The 18,809-nt window shown below is 34.7% G+C and overlaps 1 protein-coding gene across 1 annotated transcript; it reads left to right on the top strand.

Annotated features, from left to right (window-relative positions):
• Window positions 1-121: 121 nt before the first annotated feature.
• LOC132701217 (nonsense-mediated mRNA decay factor SMG5) lies at window positions 122-10,418 on the top strand. Its single transcript, XM_060668985.1, has 7 exons — window positions 122-350; window positions 410-1,195; window positions 1,790-2,387; window positions 2,443-2,766; window positions 2,824-3,126; window positions 7,567-7,837; window positions 9,834-10,418. The coding sequence occupies exons 1-7, from the start codon at window positions 280-282 to the stop codon at window positions 10,220-10,222; spliced, it is 2,742 nt and encodes a 913-aa protein (XP_060524968.1). The 5' UTR covers window positions 122-279; the 3' UTR covers window positions 10,223-10,418.
• The last annotated feature ends 8,391 nt before the right edge of the window (window positions 10,419-18,809 follow it).

The raw sequence follows: 18,809 nt of genomic DNA, 5'->3' as shown, positions 1-18,809 counted from the left end.
TATTTAATCCTCAAGGGTTGGCGCTCATCAGCAAGTGCCCTTAGCTAACACGCCCAATTATGAAGAAGAGGAAATAAATCTGTGTTCTATATTTTCTTCATTCTGTCATATGTCATGCATTTCGATAAGAAATTGTGATTGTGATGGTGTTGAAATATTTTTATAAATTTAATAATGTTACAATGAATATTTTTTACGATCATATCGCGGAGATAGTCGAAATTACAAAGCAATTGTTGAATTCTTGACCAGGAACTGGGACAAAAATGAGTTGAAAAAATGAAGAAAATTTATAACCCCACAGATATTCAACAAAAACAGGGCGAAGAGCTCTCAAAAAAACTTTATCGGTACCCTAACAGTATTGAAATACTTAAATATATCAAAATAAATGTCGCTTTCGTTCTAGGACTATAAGTGATCAAGCTAAACGCTTAGATGATGCCAGAAGCTGTGTCCGATCTATCGGAGACTTGTTTAACCCTGGCTTGCAAGCCCAACGTCGAAAATTTTGCGAGTATTGTGAACGGCTGATATTTTCCGATCCCGTTTTATATGGTCGCAAAACTGAAGAACTGCTTTGGAGAAAGACCTTTTACGATGTAATTTCAACTGCTAAAAAATTGAAGAAAAAGGACTATACAAAAGAGGAAATTTCTAATATTCAAGCATATATTAATTCAGGAGTGGGATTTTATCATCACATAATTTCAAAACTTCAGTGTCAGTTTAACATTAAACTGAAAAACATAGTTGACTTTGAGATCATTTTTGATTGCGACAATGAATTTGCTGAGGGTGATTCAAAATCTGTTGAGTGGGCCAAGCAATCTGTTCATCAGTGCTTGATATATTTAGGAGATCTTTCAAGATACAAGATAGAAATATATCCAAATTGGGAGCACACAATAGCCACGAGATACTATTTGCAAGCCGTGTCTTACAAGCCAGAATATGGAATGCCCCATAATCAAATGGGAACTTTGGCCATGAGTCAGAACAATTTTCTGGGAGCTACTTATTACTATATGCGGTGTCTTGCTTGCAAATTTCCATTTGAAGGCACAAGCAACAATTTGCTTAGTTTGTTTGAAAAAAATGCTAAATTTATTGAACAGTTTCCAACTGTTGATAAAGAGGCAGATTGTATAGTGGAGCTAGGCAAATCAGAGACCATCAAGCAATTTCTCGCAAGGTAAGTCTAATAGTTGAATCTTAATTCCTATGTGTTGATGTGTTGTTAAATAGATAGTATTATGTATTGTACTGTAATGTTTTATTTTCAAATGTTGAAAAATATTCTTTCAAACTAAGTGATATTTTCACAAGTACATTAATATTTTGTTATGTGCTAGTGTCAGCTTGTCATGCAATTATTTTGGACCCTATAGACCACAGACGTCCAAGTAGAAGGGACAGCACAGGTTATTGTCACTTTTTGTACAAAAAATAAGCAAAAGCAGCCTAATACAAGACACAGGTGAAATTAGGGTGAAAAACTTTCCAGGTTGCCATAAAAAAGGGATTTCTAATTTCTAATTTTAGCAAGGAGTTTTGTTAACATATAATGAGTTAAATTTCTTTTTTTCTGAATACATAAAAACATTATTCTGTGTTTGGTGTATCTGTGACAAACCCTCAGCGATGACCAGCACTGGCGACATTGTCTCAGCCCATCAAGATATTGACTCCATGTTAAAATGAACATAATGATTAGATATCTATGCTATTAACTAAAATTTGCTATGAATTATTTGGTCCTCTATAGTTTACCTTTATTGTTTTTCAGATTTCTGCTTCTGATTGATATATGGTACTATAACAAGAAAGTTACCAAGGTCTACAGTCTTTGCCACCAAACCTATAAAAATCTAGAGGAGTGTTTGACTTTTAGCAAACCAGTTGCCAGTGAATCAGGAGAAAATCAATCAGATGTAGATTCCACTGAGACTGAGTCCCACTTAAGCTACTTGGATGATCAGACACTCTTCAAAATTGCAGTCATATGTCTACTCACAATTGCAAAGCTTCGTGAAACCAATTCTCCCCAACTGTCTACTTTAATTGCATTTACCTTGAGTATTTACTCCCAGATAATTCAGAACATCACAAATCATATTCAGGAGGCTGTACTTAATTATCCCTTGCCTAAGGAAAGTAGACCCATTAAAGGTCATGGTATTTTAAAGGATTTAATGAGTGGGGGCAAAAAGAAATCCAACACCAAACTTCGGAGAAGAAAGGCATTGAAGATTGACAGTGATGAAGACTCAGATTTGAGTGACACTGAAAACAATATAGACTACAGCAGCTCGGATGATTCATTTATTTCGGATGCTGAGGATATTCTGGTTGGGTCTTCCGATGAGGATGTTGACATTATAAAGGTTTGTACTGCAAGGTTTCACCAAGATGTTATTTATTTTTATAATTAATTTTAAGGTGTCCGATGAGTCTGTTAACGAAAAATCTGTTCCACATTTAGTGACATCTAAAAATGTGGCTAACGAATCAGACGAATCAAAGACCAAAGATGGTGTTATCAAAAAGGTTCAGAGGATGAACGTTAACGACATGCTTGAGATAATAGCAGAAGAGGGCTCGCTTCAAAGCATCAAAATTCTTAATGATTGGCTTAGACTTGACACGGAAGTTATAAAATTGTGCGGACTGAACACCAAGAGCCTAATCCGGCAGATAGTGTATTTTATCAACTTAATTAATATTAATCTTAACCAACAAAAGATGATTGGAGTCAACTTGAAAGTGTGTATTTAATTTTTTAGATTTGACGGATTTAATAATGAAAATATTTTATCGCAGGTATCGGAAATAGTGAAAAAAGATAACCAAATTCCGCTTTCGGAAGATGTGGTTCTGAAAGGTTTGGATATGTTCAAGGACACGCAGAAAGACTTTGACTGGGAGTACTTGTCCAGGAAAAATATCACCAGCAAAGAAGAGACTGTCATAAGAATGGTCAAACTTATGTCGTTTGCCAGAGTTTTGCGCGGAGTGGAGGAAACCGAAGTTACGTTTGACGAAACCCTTAGTATTCTGACATGTAAATCTGACAACTCTGTGGAAGAGAATGGTACCACGGCGACTGCTATAATGGAAGAACTGGTGAGTTTCCTATTTAGTAGTGTTTATTGGACAACATATTTTCGGAAAACTTTTTTTTTTGTTCTCTTAGGGTTTTTTGCAGAAAATTATAATCATTTTGCGTTGAATTTTTTTTATGTTGTATTATTCTCTCGGGATTATTTAAAAGAGAATTGAAGAATCAATCACAATTATCTGATTTTTTCTGTTATTTAAAGGGATAATAAAACAAAGTGAAATATGGAATATTTCGATGGCAACAAAATGTGTTTCTTAAAAAGAAACTCGACTATTTAGGTGTGCTATAAATATATTTGACCCTAATATTAATGCCAAAGATATGTTCCGTTCTGAAATCATTCTAATCCCTTTTTTCTTAAATGTGCGTAATTAGTAAAAATGAATTTTTTATTCTATTCTGGGTTAGAGCGAGACATGTTGAACGTAAAAACAATCATAATAGAGTGCGTTTGCTTCTGCTTTTGTGTATTTCTGACAGTTTATATTCACCATGAACTATGGGGTAGTCTTTAATTTATTTAATGTGAAGACATTTTGTAAATATTCATACGAATTAAACTTAGAATTAAAAGCACAAGGTGGGCCATTACCAGATAGTACCGTTGAAAGTAGAGCAAATTAGTAAAGACAAGCAATTTAATAAAGACATTTATTCAAAAAACGAACGGGTTTGTGGATGTAACAATAAAAAATGCTGTGGACGGAACTAGGAGTCACCGATCTAGAGCATTTAAGTTTGAAAATAAAAAGACATGAAAATCCTAAAAGCTACTTTCATAATTGTATGGAATTTGCGTGATTAGGGTCAACCCATATCTTAATTAGATTCTGAAAATGTGTCAAAAATTATTAATTGTATTAAATTTTGCGTTGCGTTGCGTTGAATTGGCTTTCCGATTATTATGTGAGCACCACCTAAAAATTCTTCGATATTTAAAGTCATTCCCAAACGCATTCAGAATGATCTGTTAAAGTGCACGCTTGATGTTTGTCATGAACAGATAATTGAGAAAATTAATAATTCTCCATTTTCTTAGTTCTTGTTTAAAGTTAAGGTAAATTTTATTTTGCAATGATTGCAGAACACGTTCAAATTTTTCTCACTTGCCACCACTGACTACTGACTCGTTTCTTAGAATGGTGCGGGTATATATATATATATATATATATATATATATATATATATATATATATATATATATATATATATATATATATATATATATATATATATATATATATATATATATATATATATATATATATATATATATAATTGGATAAGCAAGACGTTTTGACTTACGTGAATTCAAATTTTTAAGGCAGTGACACAGGTATTGTAAAACTCCAGGGTACGGGGAACATTATACATCGGACAAGTGAATATAAGGTGTTACATTATTTCAAATTGATTAGTGTTTACATACAGAGCAAATCTGATCGGGTTTAAAGTAGGCGCAGCCTTTATAGGCGAATTTCAGAAAATGTTGTTACTCAATCTTAATTGAGAGATAATCCTTAAAATGGATATTGGCAATTGGCACTTTAAATAACTGGATGGTAGATCAGAGGTTGCAAAGCTTGTGTAAAAATTCTTGTAGCGTGAGACGACTGCAGTGTTTTTCTTTTGCCTTCTTAAAGTGATATATAATGGACTGCTCCAGCACTCGCCATTACCCAACTCACGAAACACCACTCTAAAGTGTTATTTACCAGAAATTGCTGGCGATCAAGATGGTTCTCTTCCGTCTCTTCTTAACACTTTCTTAGAAAATTGAGGCAAGATTCGAAGGTTTGGCAAATTAAGGGTGTGCAACATATTTCAAGGTAAAGCAAATCACTTGATGTTGATTTAGGAAGTAACAATAATCTTTTTAAAAAATTGGTCTATTATGGTCTGGTTTGTTATCGATTATGTGGAAGTATTGGAAAATTTTATAGATCTTCTGAAAACTACATTGATAATATTAAATATTAAAAGGCTTTAAAATTTGTTATATTGAAAAAAAAAACTAAAACATACAAGGTCATACGCTATTATTAGAAAAAATACTGTTCTCTAAAAACAAGTAGCCCAATTTTTGCATAATAGGCAAAAAGTAGATCAACTTCTAAAAAATGAATTTTAGAATTAGGCATAATAAAAATAACCCATTTTTAGAAGAAAGTTCCACGGTCAGTTGAATTTAAAATACGCGAGATATCGTGTAACTGGGGATTTATTTAATTGTTATTTTAAATAGCTTTTATATATATACAGAGTGCTTCATAATGAGATGCTGATTCTTGGATGACTTTACCAAAAAAAAGATTATATCAATGTATACAGGGTGTTGGAATAAAAAACGGGTTTTTCTCATTTTCATTGAAACTGCTTGTGAATTTTTTTTCTATTTTCACCACAAACGTCGGAGTAAGCATGGCAAAGAATATTTTTATCCAATAAAATGGCAAGCCACTACTGGACTTTGTGTCCTTCCACGGATGATTTTCAAAATTTTAGTTTAGTTGATTTTCTTGATTATTTTGGATTGCTTTGAGGGTCAATTTAGAATCAATTGAATTCTTTTTAGCAAAGTGAAACCTTATTGAAAAAAGATTGAAATGCACAATATTGTGGATATAATTGTTCTCCAACCCCTTTTTCAAATCTTTTGCTTCTGACGATATGCATATAAATGTTTTTTTTAATTGGAAATCCCTCGTCGGACAATAAAAAGTTTGTACCAAGAAATGAATCGCGACCTTAAAAATGTCATATATTTTTGAAAACAACAATGGCGTACCATTTTTTTCAATAAAATTATTCAACGTATTCTATGCACCATTCAACAAAATATCTAAAGCAGTTTGAATAAAAATGAAGAAAACCCATTTTTTGTATTTTAAATAAGGATGAGTGAGCTTTTTATTATGGAACACTCCATATAGTATTATTTTTAATTTCCTTTATCGCGTGGCGATTTTCTTATCGCAAGATATCGCCTACGAAAAAAAAAATTATAGAACCCAATCAAGCGCCGATTCCTCGGAGAAATTCCTACGTCGGGCGCCGAAAAAAAACCAATTTCCATATTTTCCGGCTTAGGAGCGCCCCTGCCTCATTAGAGCGTCGCTGGTCCGGAAACGGCCACCGGAACAGACCCCGGAATGCATCCGGAGCGGGGTCGTTCGTGCGGGAAAACGCACCCGAATCCATATAGATGCAAATGAGCCGGGCCTCGGCAATTTTCGCGAGAACGCGCGTAATTACATCGCATCCGGTTTGTGTAATCCCGCGACGCGTCGAGACGCGGCCGCCGGCGCGCCGCCGGTACCGACGCCGTCCCCCCTTCACCCCCGGGGCGCTTTTAATTAAGACGTCCCGGGGGCGGAGGAACGAGGAGGGTTCACGTTTCGGGAGAAGCCGCGAGCGAAGATAGAAAGAAAGAAGTATAAGGCCGAAGGGAATAATTCGTTTTGCCCCCGCCTTTTCTTCACTCGCTGCCCTAATGATACGAAGTTTCGTAACGAGGACGACGCCTTTTTTTTTTTTAATACGTTTTGTATGCGAAGAGAAAATTATGGTGTAAATCTTTTTTTGTCTGTCGCACATAATAGTACTGTGCTATATTCTATTATACTTTTACTTAAATATGAAGACATTTCCTATCAAATTTCATTCCATTATAAAAAATACAAAAAATTGGTAGTTATTTAAGTGGCACCTTATTTCGGGGAAATTAGACCATAAAAGAAAATAAGAAATATTCTGTAACTTAATCTTTCAAAAATTAGGGACTCACTTTTTGGGAATTCAAATATTGCTGAACCAATGCTGCCAAAGCTTCTAAGTAACATGTTTAAAAATCATACAACCCACAAGTGTTCAAATCAGAAAACGCATTTGTAAGCTATTGAAAATTGCATCGGATGTTTTTATGGAGTAGTAGACAATTCTTTGATCTTGTAAAGAATTTTGTAGCAGATTTAAAAAAAAAAAATCGAGGTTGAATAAAAAAAAGAACAAGGTAAAAAAAATGCCAAAACAATTGAAGGTTTGTTACTATTGGACAATTTAATGGCATTCCTGATTTTCTTTTTACGTATGCTTTTAATTTCCTTTAATTTCCATTAAATAGAGAAAATGACTATAAGCGCCTATAATACTAGTTTTTGCAACTGGCGTTACATTCAAAGCGGGGATCAGGGATACACTTGGTTAATTAAAATTCCAGTGTTATATGTAAAGAAAATGTTTAAGCGCATGGTTTTTTATTTTAATGGCATATACCACTGAGAGTGAGTGCTGTTTTTTTTTTTTCAAATAGCAAAGTTAAGCTTTGTTATTGTTAGCTGTCCCTTCATAGACATTTTTTTATTATTTTAATGGCAACTGTAGATTTTGATATACAGTTCCTTGCATGCATGTTTGTTCACTAACCGATATTTCTTCTTCAGGAGCGCCAGGAAGAAGAGAACGGCTCCGCAAAATCGGTAATCACAAATGGGGAAACCAAGTTGGCTGGTGCAGGTGGTCAGATCAGCAAAATGAAACACATGGGGCAGCTGTGGTTAGCAGCAGAAGTGAGAACCCTAGAGACGCGGGTCGGCGACAAGCCCTCCCTGTCACCCTATCTGGTATTGGACGCCGATACTCTAATCAAGTACACCTACATGGTCAAGCAGTTGGTGTATTCGAGGAAGTTTATCGTCCTGATCCCTGCCGCAGGTATTTTTCTTGTACTTTGAAACTTTATCAGAGAGTTGTCTGATGTTTTCATGGATACTGTTTAATAACCTTTCACAATCCCCAAATAGCTTTTTTGATTTTGAAACCAAAAATACCTTCAAATTGTTTTAAAATTTAAATTTATTTAAAAGTTACGAAATAACCACTTATTTTTACTTACTGCATCAAACTTTACCTAACCTTTCCACACCTCCATTCCGTCGCCGACTCCTGTGTATTTTTTCTTGAAAAAGGAATAAGTGTCGGCAACTTATTATTACAAAACCCAAAGCTCTTGACGCCATTTGAGGTAAAAGCCTATAACTTCACTTCGAATTGATTCAATACAGTTGCATTTATCAGGTAATTAAATAAATTTATTTTCAGCTTTCTAGAGTAATTATGCACTTAGAAACATTTAAACCTACTCCATTAACCATATACTGATATATTAATGTTACCCTGAAGCAGGAAGCAATCTTCGTTAGAATAAATCATGTTATACAGTTTTAAATCGTCTTCATTTACCAATTTATTACAATTCTACTTACCATTTATGATTAAAAGGAGAGGTGCTAAATTTGATCCTTGTGGTACCCCGCGACGTGTGATGAAATACTAGGGAGCTAAACCCCTCGTATTCAACAAGATCTCTACGATCTAATAAATAGGCATTTCCGAAAGTTTTATAACGACAACGTTTTTGAAGTTTCGATAATAAAATATAATAATCTATCTGATGAAATGGTTTTTGAAAATTCATATATGCTACATCCGTCTAACCCAAATCATCAATTGATTCGCACAAATATTGAGTCAACGCTGAAAGATTGCTTGTGCGTATGCTTTCACTGTCTCAATATCTTATCATGCATTAGAGAAAAGTTTGCCTTTCTAAAGTTAAATTGTTTCAGGCCAATGTCTGTAGTCTGATTAGACTTATTATTTCTACGCTAATACATAGTGGTACAGGCATAACAATAGGACACTCGTCAGAGAAAGAATGCTCGAAAATACTAGATCCAGCAAACGTTTCATGTTATCATTATATTGTTTAAGACCTGTTGCTTCTGAAAAATAAATGGTCGAAGTGAATGGGAGATGTTTAGATGCATTTAAAATGAACATTAAAGTCGGCAAGAATTATGTTATTTTTACTGATTCAATAAACACCGAAAACCACTCCAAGAACTCAAAATCATTATCCCACTGATGGTGGTATTTACAAAACAAAAACATTGAACTGAAAGGATCGACCCACAGCAATCTTCCAACCGACAAAATCAACAGCCTTAGAAATACCAGTTAACGGAGACATAACGATTCTCTGTGAAAGAACATGCAAGTAACACTCCACCTCCCCTAGACGCACCTGGAGCTGCAAAGTTCCTATCACTGCGAATAAACCGTATATTTATCGGGGAAGATTTCCGAACTGGAGAGATTAGCTTTTGAGCTATACTTTTTCATAGAATTGCAACGTAGAATTGTGGTCCAATAATTGGTACCGCTATAATATTTCATTATCGTACTTGTTGCAAGATACTGAACATTTACGATCAATTTTAATAAAATGAATAGAAGAAAAGTTATCTTCGATCAAAAAAATCTGATCTGATCTATAGATAACAAAAAAAGTGTGAAATAATGATCACACCTATTAGTTATCGAACGAGAGGTTACTCGAACGAAATAAATTTCTGTTCGAGACTTGAAGGGGTTTGAATAAAAATATTTCTTCCAATTTCAACAAACACTGATCATATCAGTTTGCAAGTTGATTAAGGTCCTCGTTTGGCTATTTCCTCACGTTTCTATTCCTAAAACAGATCTGTATCACCCCAGATTCTTTTTTTTTTCTCGTGACGATCGATTTAGTTTTTTTTTGCGATTTTGCGAAATTTCTTCATTTCATCTTTTTATAAATTGTTTTGACTATAACCATGAGCAGTCACTGAAAACATACATTGTATATTAAGACAATGAATTTTTGTAGTGGTTTCCGCACTGGATGACTTAAAGAAGGAGAAACTGGAGGCTCGAGACGCGATCCGCTGGCTGGAATCCCAGTTCCACCGGGGAAATCGCTTTTTCAGAGCACAGCGTCAATACGAACGGACACCCATCCCGTTCATCAAGTACCCAAAGAGGCGGGACAAAGATATGCACGCTTACATTCAGATCGTCGAGTGCTGCTATTTCTTCGCGGAACAGCAGAAGGGGGCATCGAACGTGGTCACTTTGCTAATAGGCAACAGTGCCGTGTTGTCCAACGGAGAGAACAAGGAGTTTAGCTACGTCGGTTTGGCGCAGTCGGTCGGTATCGCTATAGAATCGATCGCCAGTTTTTACGGCAAATGGAGAAAAAGTAAGGGGAACAGGTGAATTGGAGGTTGGGATAAACCGGAATTCAGCTATACGAGGGTTAAGAAAACGCGCGCCCCCCGAGGGGTCCCAACGCGGCGCAAAAACTATTACTAATGAGACGTCATGGTATTTTTTATTGGCTCGGGCGTACATTTTAAAATAATTATTTCCATGTAATTGTGTAGTTGTGTTACTTTTCTTTTAATAAAGATCATTTCAGTTGTAATTCGGATTCGGCTTTCTTTTCCCTGCAAATTAACTTCGAGGTCCAAGAGAAAGATAATGTTGATGAAGTTGTGGGAGGTTTGACGCAATACCTATGTCACGGGGTGGGATCACACATATTTGCATACTGATATTTTGATTCCAACTTGGTGCTGTTTGGAATGTTCAGTGTGTTTTTTCCCTTTTCTTCCAGCGATCCGTCTACAAGAGTCTTTTGTTGGTTGTACATAGCTCTGAACGTAACCGTAAATACAAAAGTTGTAGTGCTTGATGTGGTCTATAACAGCGTTTGAACCGATTAGTCATATTTTTTAAAAATTTTAATTTACGGATAATAATTTACTCCCGAAAAGAACATTTTTTAGAATCTTTTAGATTATCGTCCAAAACTAAAACACCCTGTATAATCGAAAAAATGAATGAAACGAAAGTTACAGCCCCAAATTTTGCCAATCGTGAGAATAGTTTTTTCATAAACCATGTTTTTCTGGAAGACAAAATAACCAACAAAAATTTTAAAATTTTTCTTCTACGGTTTGGGAGTGGGTTTACTTCTCTTCTAAATTTGAAGTCGATATCTACAAATTTAGGACACCTTATATAGCACGGAATATCGGAAACACCCGGTGCAATAGGTGAAAATCTTAAATACAAAAGATTTAGCAGTCTGTACGGATTATATAGTCATGTAATAGGGGGACCCATTTTTCTATTTGAATTTGCGGCGCACCCTGTACAGTTTTAAAAAATTAACAGGAATAAAGGGTTTTCGAGAAATGATCTTTCTCTTCGACACTTGCAAACGCGGTTTTTATTTTTATGTTTTAAATACTTCCCGTTCCTCCAGCGCCCGCAATTTCAATAGGTTCTGTAATAGCTTCATATGTGTGCCAAATTTGAAGTCGATAGCATCAAATTGCTGATACTTATCTTGTTTCATAGCAATATTCAAAAAAAGTAGAGAATCGAAAAAAAAGATGGTCGCCAATGTCCGATCGCCGCCATTTTAAAATATGCACCTAGTGGACTGTAAAAAATGAATAAAATTTGAAACGTGTAGTTCAGACCGTTCCGAAGTTAGCGTCGAAGAATCGTGAACAGAGAACGGACAGGCAAAAATTAAAAACGTTTTTTTGTTCCGAAGCTGATTCCATCTGTACCGACGGTGACGCTGTAAAACGCACCGTTACTCGAGATCTGGAGTTTAGTGAGGAGCGCGTATACTTTCGAAAAGAAACGATTTTTTGAAAGTAACTAGGATTGTTAACGGACTGGGTAGGAGTATTCCAAACAAAGATTAAAATAAGAAATAATATAGATTGTTTGGCATGAAATCTTTCTAAAAATATCTGTCCAGATCCTGTAGTACCTTTTAAAGCGACGATAAAAAAAATGTTTCAACATTCGCATGCATTTGGAATCTAGTTTTCCACCATTAACACCTGTTATTTGAAACCAACCAATCTGATGATCTAGGGTTCTTCAATTTCGCAGGTCTCAGTTTAGTTGTAGCATTTTTATCTCAGTGATTTCTCAAAATTCACTCAAATTTCGTTAAACGTCCTAGAAAAATTGGTAAATTGTGTGTTTAAGAAGGAACCCGCTCAGTGCTCAGTGCTATGTTTACAAACAAAATACTTAACTAGCAGGTCTTTCAATTATACACATCTCCAGTTTTACATGTAACTGATATTTTTTCTCTTTTAGTTTTACGATGCTTTGGTTAGGTTACAGCTACTGTGCTGCTCACATTAAGGAGTGTAAGGAAAGTATTACATGTTTACTCGTTAACAAGTGCAGGTTAGCATTTTTAGTAAAATTTAGTGGCATGCTCGGAATGTCAATTCCTTCTTTATAGGCGACTATATTACCTAAAAACCCAAGAGCTGCTCAATTTTCTACTCTTATAATTTCTAAAGCGTGTTTTAACACCATTGCTACTTAACACTATTCACTTTACGCATCGCGTTTCGAAATGAGAACGAAGTCTAGCACTAATAACTACTAATGAAATAATAAATACTAATTCTCCTCTTAAGATGGCGCCGTTTTCGCAATCGACAATTGTTTTAATTAAAAAGGCTATTAGGAAAGGAATGTTTAAAAGACGCGTTCTCAGAACTACGTGTGTCGCCAGCGAACACTTCATCACCATTCACTCGCTCAAAAAGCAGCGATCCAATCGGCAGTTATTTCTGCCGCCTGGTGAGGTAGAGCTTTAAGTTTTTGTGTATATTTATTCATATTACTTTTAACCTTCTTAATTAAAAGAACTCCAAAAACTATGGATATCCCATGGACGAGAACAACATTAATTACCTTATATCGTCAGAGTAAAGGATTTAAGTAGAACACATGCTGAAAAAACGAGAAATAATAGTACAAAGAAGTATCTGATTAAGTTTTTGTAGTTGTTGGTAACATCTATTACCTTTAATTATATGGTGCCTTTCAACTAAATAATGTAATGGTAATGTGAAAACATCGAAATAACTGTTAAAATGATAACACGGTATTCTTATAACTGAATCTTTATTATAAACATGTGCACCACCACAGTTCTATTGTTCTGTTCCTTTTAGTTTCAGGTCAAACAAAATACAGACCACAACGAAAAGGCACAGAATACAAAATAGACATTGCCAAGTTAACTCTAAGATACAAAATTATAATTTAACAATAACCTTCCTGCAGATTCTGGGTTTCTCCACTTTTATTTCACACACATACCCATGACAATTGGCTTGTGTTGTTGTTGGCTCGTGTGTGTGTTGGCTTCTTCAGAGCTTGACTGACAGTTTCAGCCAACAGGATGATTGGTGAAACGTTACCAAGTTCCTGAAAAACCGACGCAGGAGGAATCCAGAAGTTTTATAAAAAGTACCATATACGTTGAACCGTGTCCAGTACTTTATAGGGCCATAAACCTTCTCTATTATCTGACCTACTTCATAGGCATCTTTTTTTTAGTGCGAACAAAATTGCTGAGTTGCACACGACACTAGTTCTCTCCCTAATGTGCATCATTACAAGGCAAAAATCGGTTCGTCCTGTCATTAAGCAGGTATTAAAAAAAAGCGTACAGTTATAACCAAATGTTTGCCGCCGATTGCCTGGCGTGAAATTTTTAAAAACCACGTATCCTTCCTGCGAGCGCAGCTCTGCCGTGAACCACCTCGCGCAATTACATGCCCAGTTTTCTTAGCAAATTGCAGCAGCCCTGCCCTAGGTTTGAGTAAATTTTTATACGCGCAGTTGCCACCGCCTTTTCGATCGGTAATGATCGATAATCACACACTGCAACACTTTAATTTGACTGGCAGTTAACGAAATGTTACGGTTTTCTTTTTACTCGGTAATAAGTATACAGCGATTTTTATTAATGGAGGGGTTATTCCCCATAAGTTGTAGCGAAGCGCCTCTTACATGTTCGATGTATCAGCGTCCTGCCTTTTACTTGTCGGGGCAATATTAATAATCACCCAGCGATTTTAGCGTTAAGAGCTCTCCGTTGGCTATTTAAATTAAAGAATTATTCGGAATGTCGATGGTATTCTCGATTTTTAGTATTACACTGATTTTTCCGAGCTTTCAAAACATAATAATTTAAAGTAATAAAAATAACTGGCACATTTGCAATGCAGACAAAATATTAATTCATTCATTTCAGTTTAGGGCAGACCTACAGATGAATTTTTTTTCTTAACAATGAAACCAAAATCACCCTTTTAAATATTGACTTTATAGTTGTGAGAATGAGATTGTCCCCGACAATTTTTTTTGTATTACGTGTGTGTGATAATTATTGCAATTTCTTCCGGGCTTTGCCGCACCAACAAAAATAATAATATACGTTATATTCTAATCCATTTTTTTTTAAACAGAATATTTTAATAAGTGACCCAAGTAGCAGAGGCTCGTCAGTGGTCCGAACAACACGCCAAGTTGACCTCAAAGAACATCACAAAAATGGCCTCCAAATGTCGTCATAAACTTTAAACTTAATAATTAATTTAAACTATTATCGAATTCTTCTATTCAAAAAAAAAATTTCCATATATTTTTTAAATGGAACGCCCTGTATGTTATGGCATTAATAGATACTCCCTGTAATTTTATTACGCCAACAATAAAGTGCCATTTATCCTATGCTTTCTTGAAGTCAGTTCGAATCGTTTATATAGAGTGAGCCAAAATGAAAAATATTAATTTTCGTGACAAAATAAAATGGAAGACCCCGTATATTATACTTCCAATATTTATTCTTTAAGAGAAAGGCTCATTTTTATTCATAACCTATTATTCTCCATTTTCCGCAACCGCAAAAGACGTTCTATGTAATTAAAGGCGCAGTTTCTGTGTGATTTACTTTTGATTTTCCAAGCTTCAAAAATTTAAAAATCGTTATATTTTCCGGCAGTAAAGACCAAAATTTGACTTTAAGTTGACGTAAAAAAGATGTCAGTTAAATGACAGAAATTGAAGACACTAATTGAATTGAATTAAGATATCAAGTCTGCCTATAAATGAATAATGCAAATGCCATTATTTTTTTTTTAAAGGAAATCAGTCGCCTGCCACTGACTGTCTATGAACAAATAATATTTTGATTAATTAGGTCGCCACTGCACTGTTTAAATCAACAATTTTTTTTGTGAAAAATAAAATATCTATCTAAAATAAAATATATAGTTTTTAGTTACCAACTAGTGTCCTTCAGAAAAAACAATATTTGAAGATTGTTCTTTTTACATTTACAATTGTCTGTTAATAAATTAATAACAACCTTTTTGAAGAAAAATAGAACATATAAACTAAGTAAGTTGTTGAAAGTGTTCTTCACCTTGAAGGATACACACGTTAAAAATATTTCAAAAAAGCACATCAAAGTTTACATACATTGTATTCATATTTTTCGAAGTATTTTAATAAAACAGATAGATAATTACTTAAGTAAGAAATAACAATGCAGAGAAAAGGTTTTTATTTTTTTTAAACGAAAACCGTACATTAAATTGAAAAAAATCAAGAAATTAAATTTATTTAGAAATTATTGGAGAATGTAAGAAGAATTTTTATTTTAAGAGTCAGTGGCGTACCATCAGTGTTTGCCAAAATAGAGGGGTGAAATTCCGTACGCCCGCCACTGGTGTATTTTTAAAAATTTTTAGTACACTAAATACATGTGTGCCAAAATTCATTAAAATCTCTAATCAGATATTAAAAAAATGAATTTTATTTTTGAAAACTTTACCACCCTGTATCTCAAAAGTTAAGAGTAGTTTTCTTTTTAAAATGAGCCCAAAAATCGCCCCTTAATTATTGACATTCAATTAGAAAACACACACACACATATTTATTCTCTTGCTTTGGTTTAACCAACTTACGTTCGAGTTTATATCATCTGCCGATGATGCCAACTTGGCGAAACACGTGTCCAGTGTTCTAAATAAAGTTGTGGTGCAGTAGTGGTTATAAACGTAAGTTTGTTGATCTTCCACCACAGGTCCCAGTCTCCCCGAGTTGCTTTGGTTTGTTAAACCTTTTTTTAGCGTTTCTTTGAGTTATGGATGCCATTGTGGATGATCTATTGTTAGATAAGCATGACATTGATGATGACGTATATCACCTCCTAGTATGTTTTGCATGGCCAGGAACCAGAAACCGCTGCCTAATTTGAATGATTTCAGCAACACTCTTTATCGGAAGATGTTCAGATTTGACCAAAGAAACGGGCTGGTGAGAGTATTAAGGCTGGCCGATATCATTGTGGTATATAGGGTTTCTGTGCCACCACCACTATAACAAGACATAAAACGAAACGTAGGGTTATGATATGTTGCATGCGTAAAAATCCGACATCCTGCAGGCGTGATTTGACTTTGCACTAATTAGACTTGTGAAAACGATTGAATTTTTGATTGCTGAAAATTATGTAGCTACTATATATATTGAAGTCCTGCATATGCTGATAATACAAAAACTTTTAAAGCAATCATGAAAAAAAAGAGGCAATAACACCTGTAATTTCAAACCATTCGATAAGAAATGGTCGAATTTTTCCGACTGAGTCGCATTAATTCTTATCGTCCTTAGTCCACTATATTGTCTAATAACTATACAGTGAAAATTCTATTCTGTGGTATTTTTGATTAGTTTTTTGTTGACATATTGATTCCGGTAGAGAATGAAAATACTGACATGGACAAAGAAAACATTTACTTTTCTCCCCATTTCTGAGAAAATTTATTATTCGATAATGTCAGTTTTTAACAATACGGTGACAATTTTACGAGGAATGCAACTGTAATCAGCTGCCCTTGAGAATAATGTGAATGGTATCGAAAGGTCGGCCCTTGATTTAAGTAGCAGAAAAGTCGAAAAATATGAAATTTTGTTTTTATGAATTTCATTTGACATTCGATATCAATATACATTTAGCGTCAATTTTAATAGTTATCAATCACTTCCAAAACCTAGATGATGTAGGTAAAGCAAAAGGAGGAACGCGTATATGAGGCAATTAGCGTCGATTGTCGAGCCGCCTCTCTAATATGGGGGCGTCTATGTCTACTACGTCCAGGTTCGTGGCAAACGGCGGCTGGCACCGCCATAGATGATGGCGTGACGACCCAAAACCTATCTATATTGCCACCCCACACAACGATGGTCTTCGCGTGCGATCATTGCTCGCCCAACTCTACGTGCCACGAGTGAATTAAATAACGTTTCCTCAAGATTTACCGCTGACGCGCGAGGACTCCATTACTTACTTATCTTTTCCCGATGTTTACGAACAGTCACGATTATCCACGATCTCTTTTTCATGGTAGATTTGCCTCGGGCAGTGACGAAGGAACAACCTGAGTTGTCAGCGACGATAAAAGTCACGAGCTTCGTTGGACTTTTCACTTTCCAACCATCTCAAAACATTTTGTGGACATTGATCTCATCTACTGCGCAATTTATTTAAATGCAGGCGATGACTGTTTCTGACCAATGATAATAATGAAATTATGTCCAAAGGATCTTCTTTGATTACTGACTGAAAAAATTTTTATTTTAGAATATTTGAATCTGGAAAATAATTTTACCAACTTTGAATTGCATTGCGAACGTATTCCAAGGTAAATAAATCATCCTTGGCTCTCCCATAAAATTGGTTACCGAATTGTGATATAAGGCGAAATTTTATACAAAAAGTAATTGTTTCCGAATGTTTTTGGAATCTGTATATAAGAAAAATCTGAACAGCGTCTGCCTTTCACAGACCGTTTATCGAGGTCGATTTATTTGAGCTTCCTGAGCAAGCATTGATTACCGAATTATCGAGCGAGCAGATTGAACAATCTAATCGCAATCGATCAAGTTTGCAAAAGATATCCAAGTTAATATGAGATGTCATTGAAATTGAACCCTTTATTGTTGTAATGTCGTCCGTGGAAGTCAATCTCTGCCAAATTCAAATTTACTGCATTAGAAATTCTCTCACCTTTATGTATTTAAAAGTGTATCGAGAATATGAACCAAAATAAGGAAAATCTTTAGACATTAAAACCTAAAAATATTAATAGCAAACTGAAGAACGAAGATAACATTTTATCGAAGGTTTAAGTATACTTACTCAGGAATGTATGTAAGCATCCAAAATATATTAGGTACATAGCAAAAAAACTAAATAAGTTTAAGTAGGTTTACTACCAAAATGATTCAACTTCACTGCAACCAAATTTTGTTCCTCTGAACATCGTTACAGTAGAAGACCCTTTGAGTGAAAATTATTCTACATCTATTAAGCATCTAAATCATATTTGCAATGTAAACTAGATCCATTAAAGAAAACTAAAACAGAAGCAAGTGCAAGTAGAGTTTAGAGCACACAATATGCGTTATAAAAATTGATTTATCTACGCAAGAGTCAGTCCACCAGCTCGGTGTAGAGGAAGAGTCGCAGTTAAAATGAGACTCTTTCATAGTACTTTGAAAAAGGTGTTTTTCCTTAGAAAAATAACGGCAACGTTACATCCGGCCAAAAAAATAAAAATCACCGCCATCAACACTGATCAACTTGTCTGATCTTTCGATAAAATGCTAATATGTGAAACTAGCTGCAATAATTTTTGAAGCAAATCTATAGCTTAATTTTAAATTCAATTTTTTGTTTAATCCAATGCTTCAGGTTAAATTTTATGGAATAATGTTAATATTTTATACGGACCGTAGAGCATCTTCTTTAATTTAATGTTTTAGTTAAATTTTAGAGAATAATAATGTTCACATCTCTTCGGTTAGAGTCAGACCTTATGTTAATGAGCAATATCTGCGTTATAACAACTGAGAACAATTTTAAAATTTATAATTTTCCAATTGAGCAATAAGA

This window comes from Cylas formicarius, unplaced genomic scaffold (assembly GCF_029955315.1).
Source record: "Cylas formicarius isolate icCylForm1 unplaced genomic scaffold, icCylForm1.1 PGA_scaffold_4__25_contigs__length_36172078, whole genome shotgun sequence".
NCBI classification, from domain to species: Eukaryota; Metazoa; Arthropoda; class Insecta; order Coleoptera; family Brentidae; genus Cylas; species Cylas formicarius.
The sequence above is the reverse complement of the archived record's forward strand: the minus strand, read 5'-3'. Positions and strand labels throughout refer to the sequence as shown.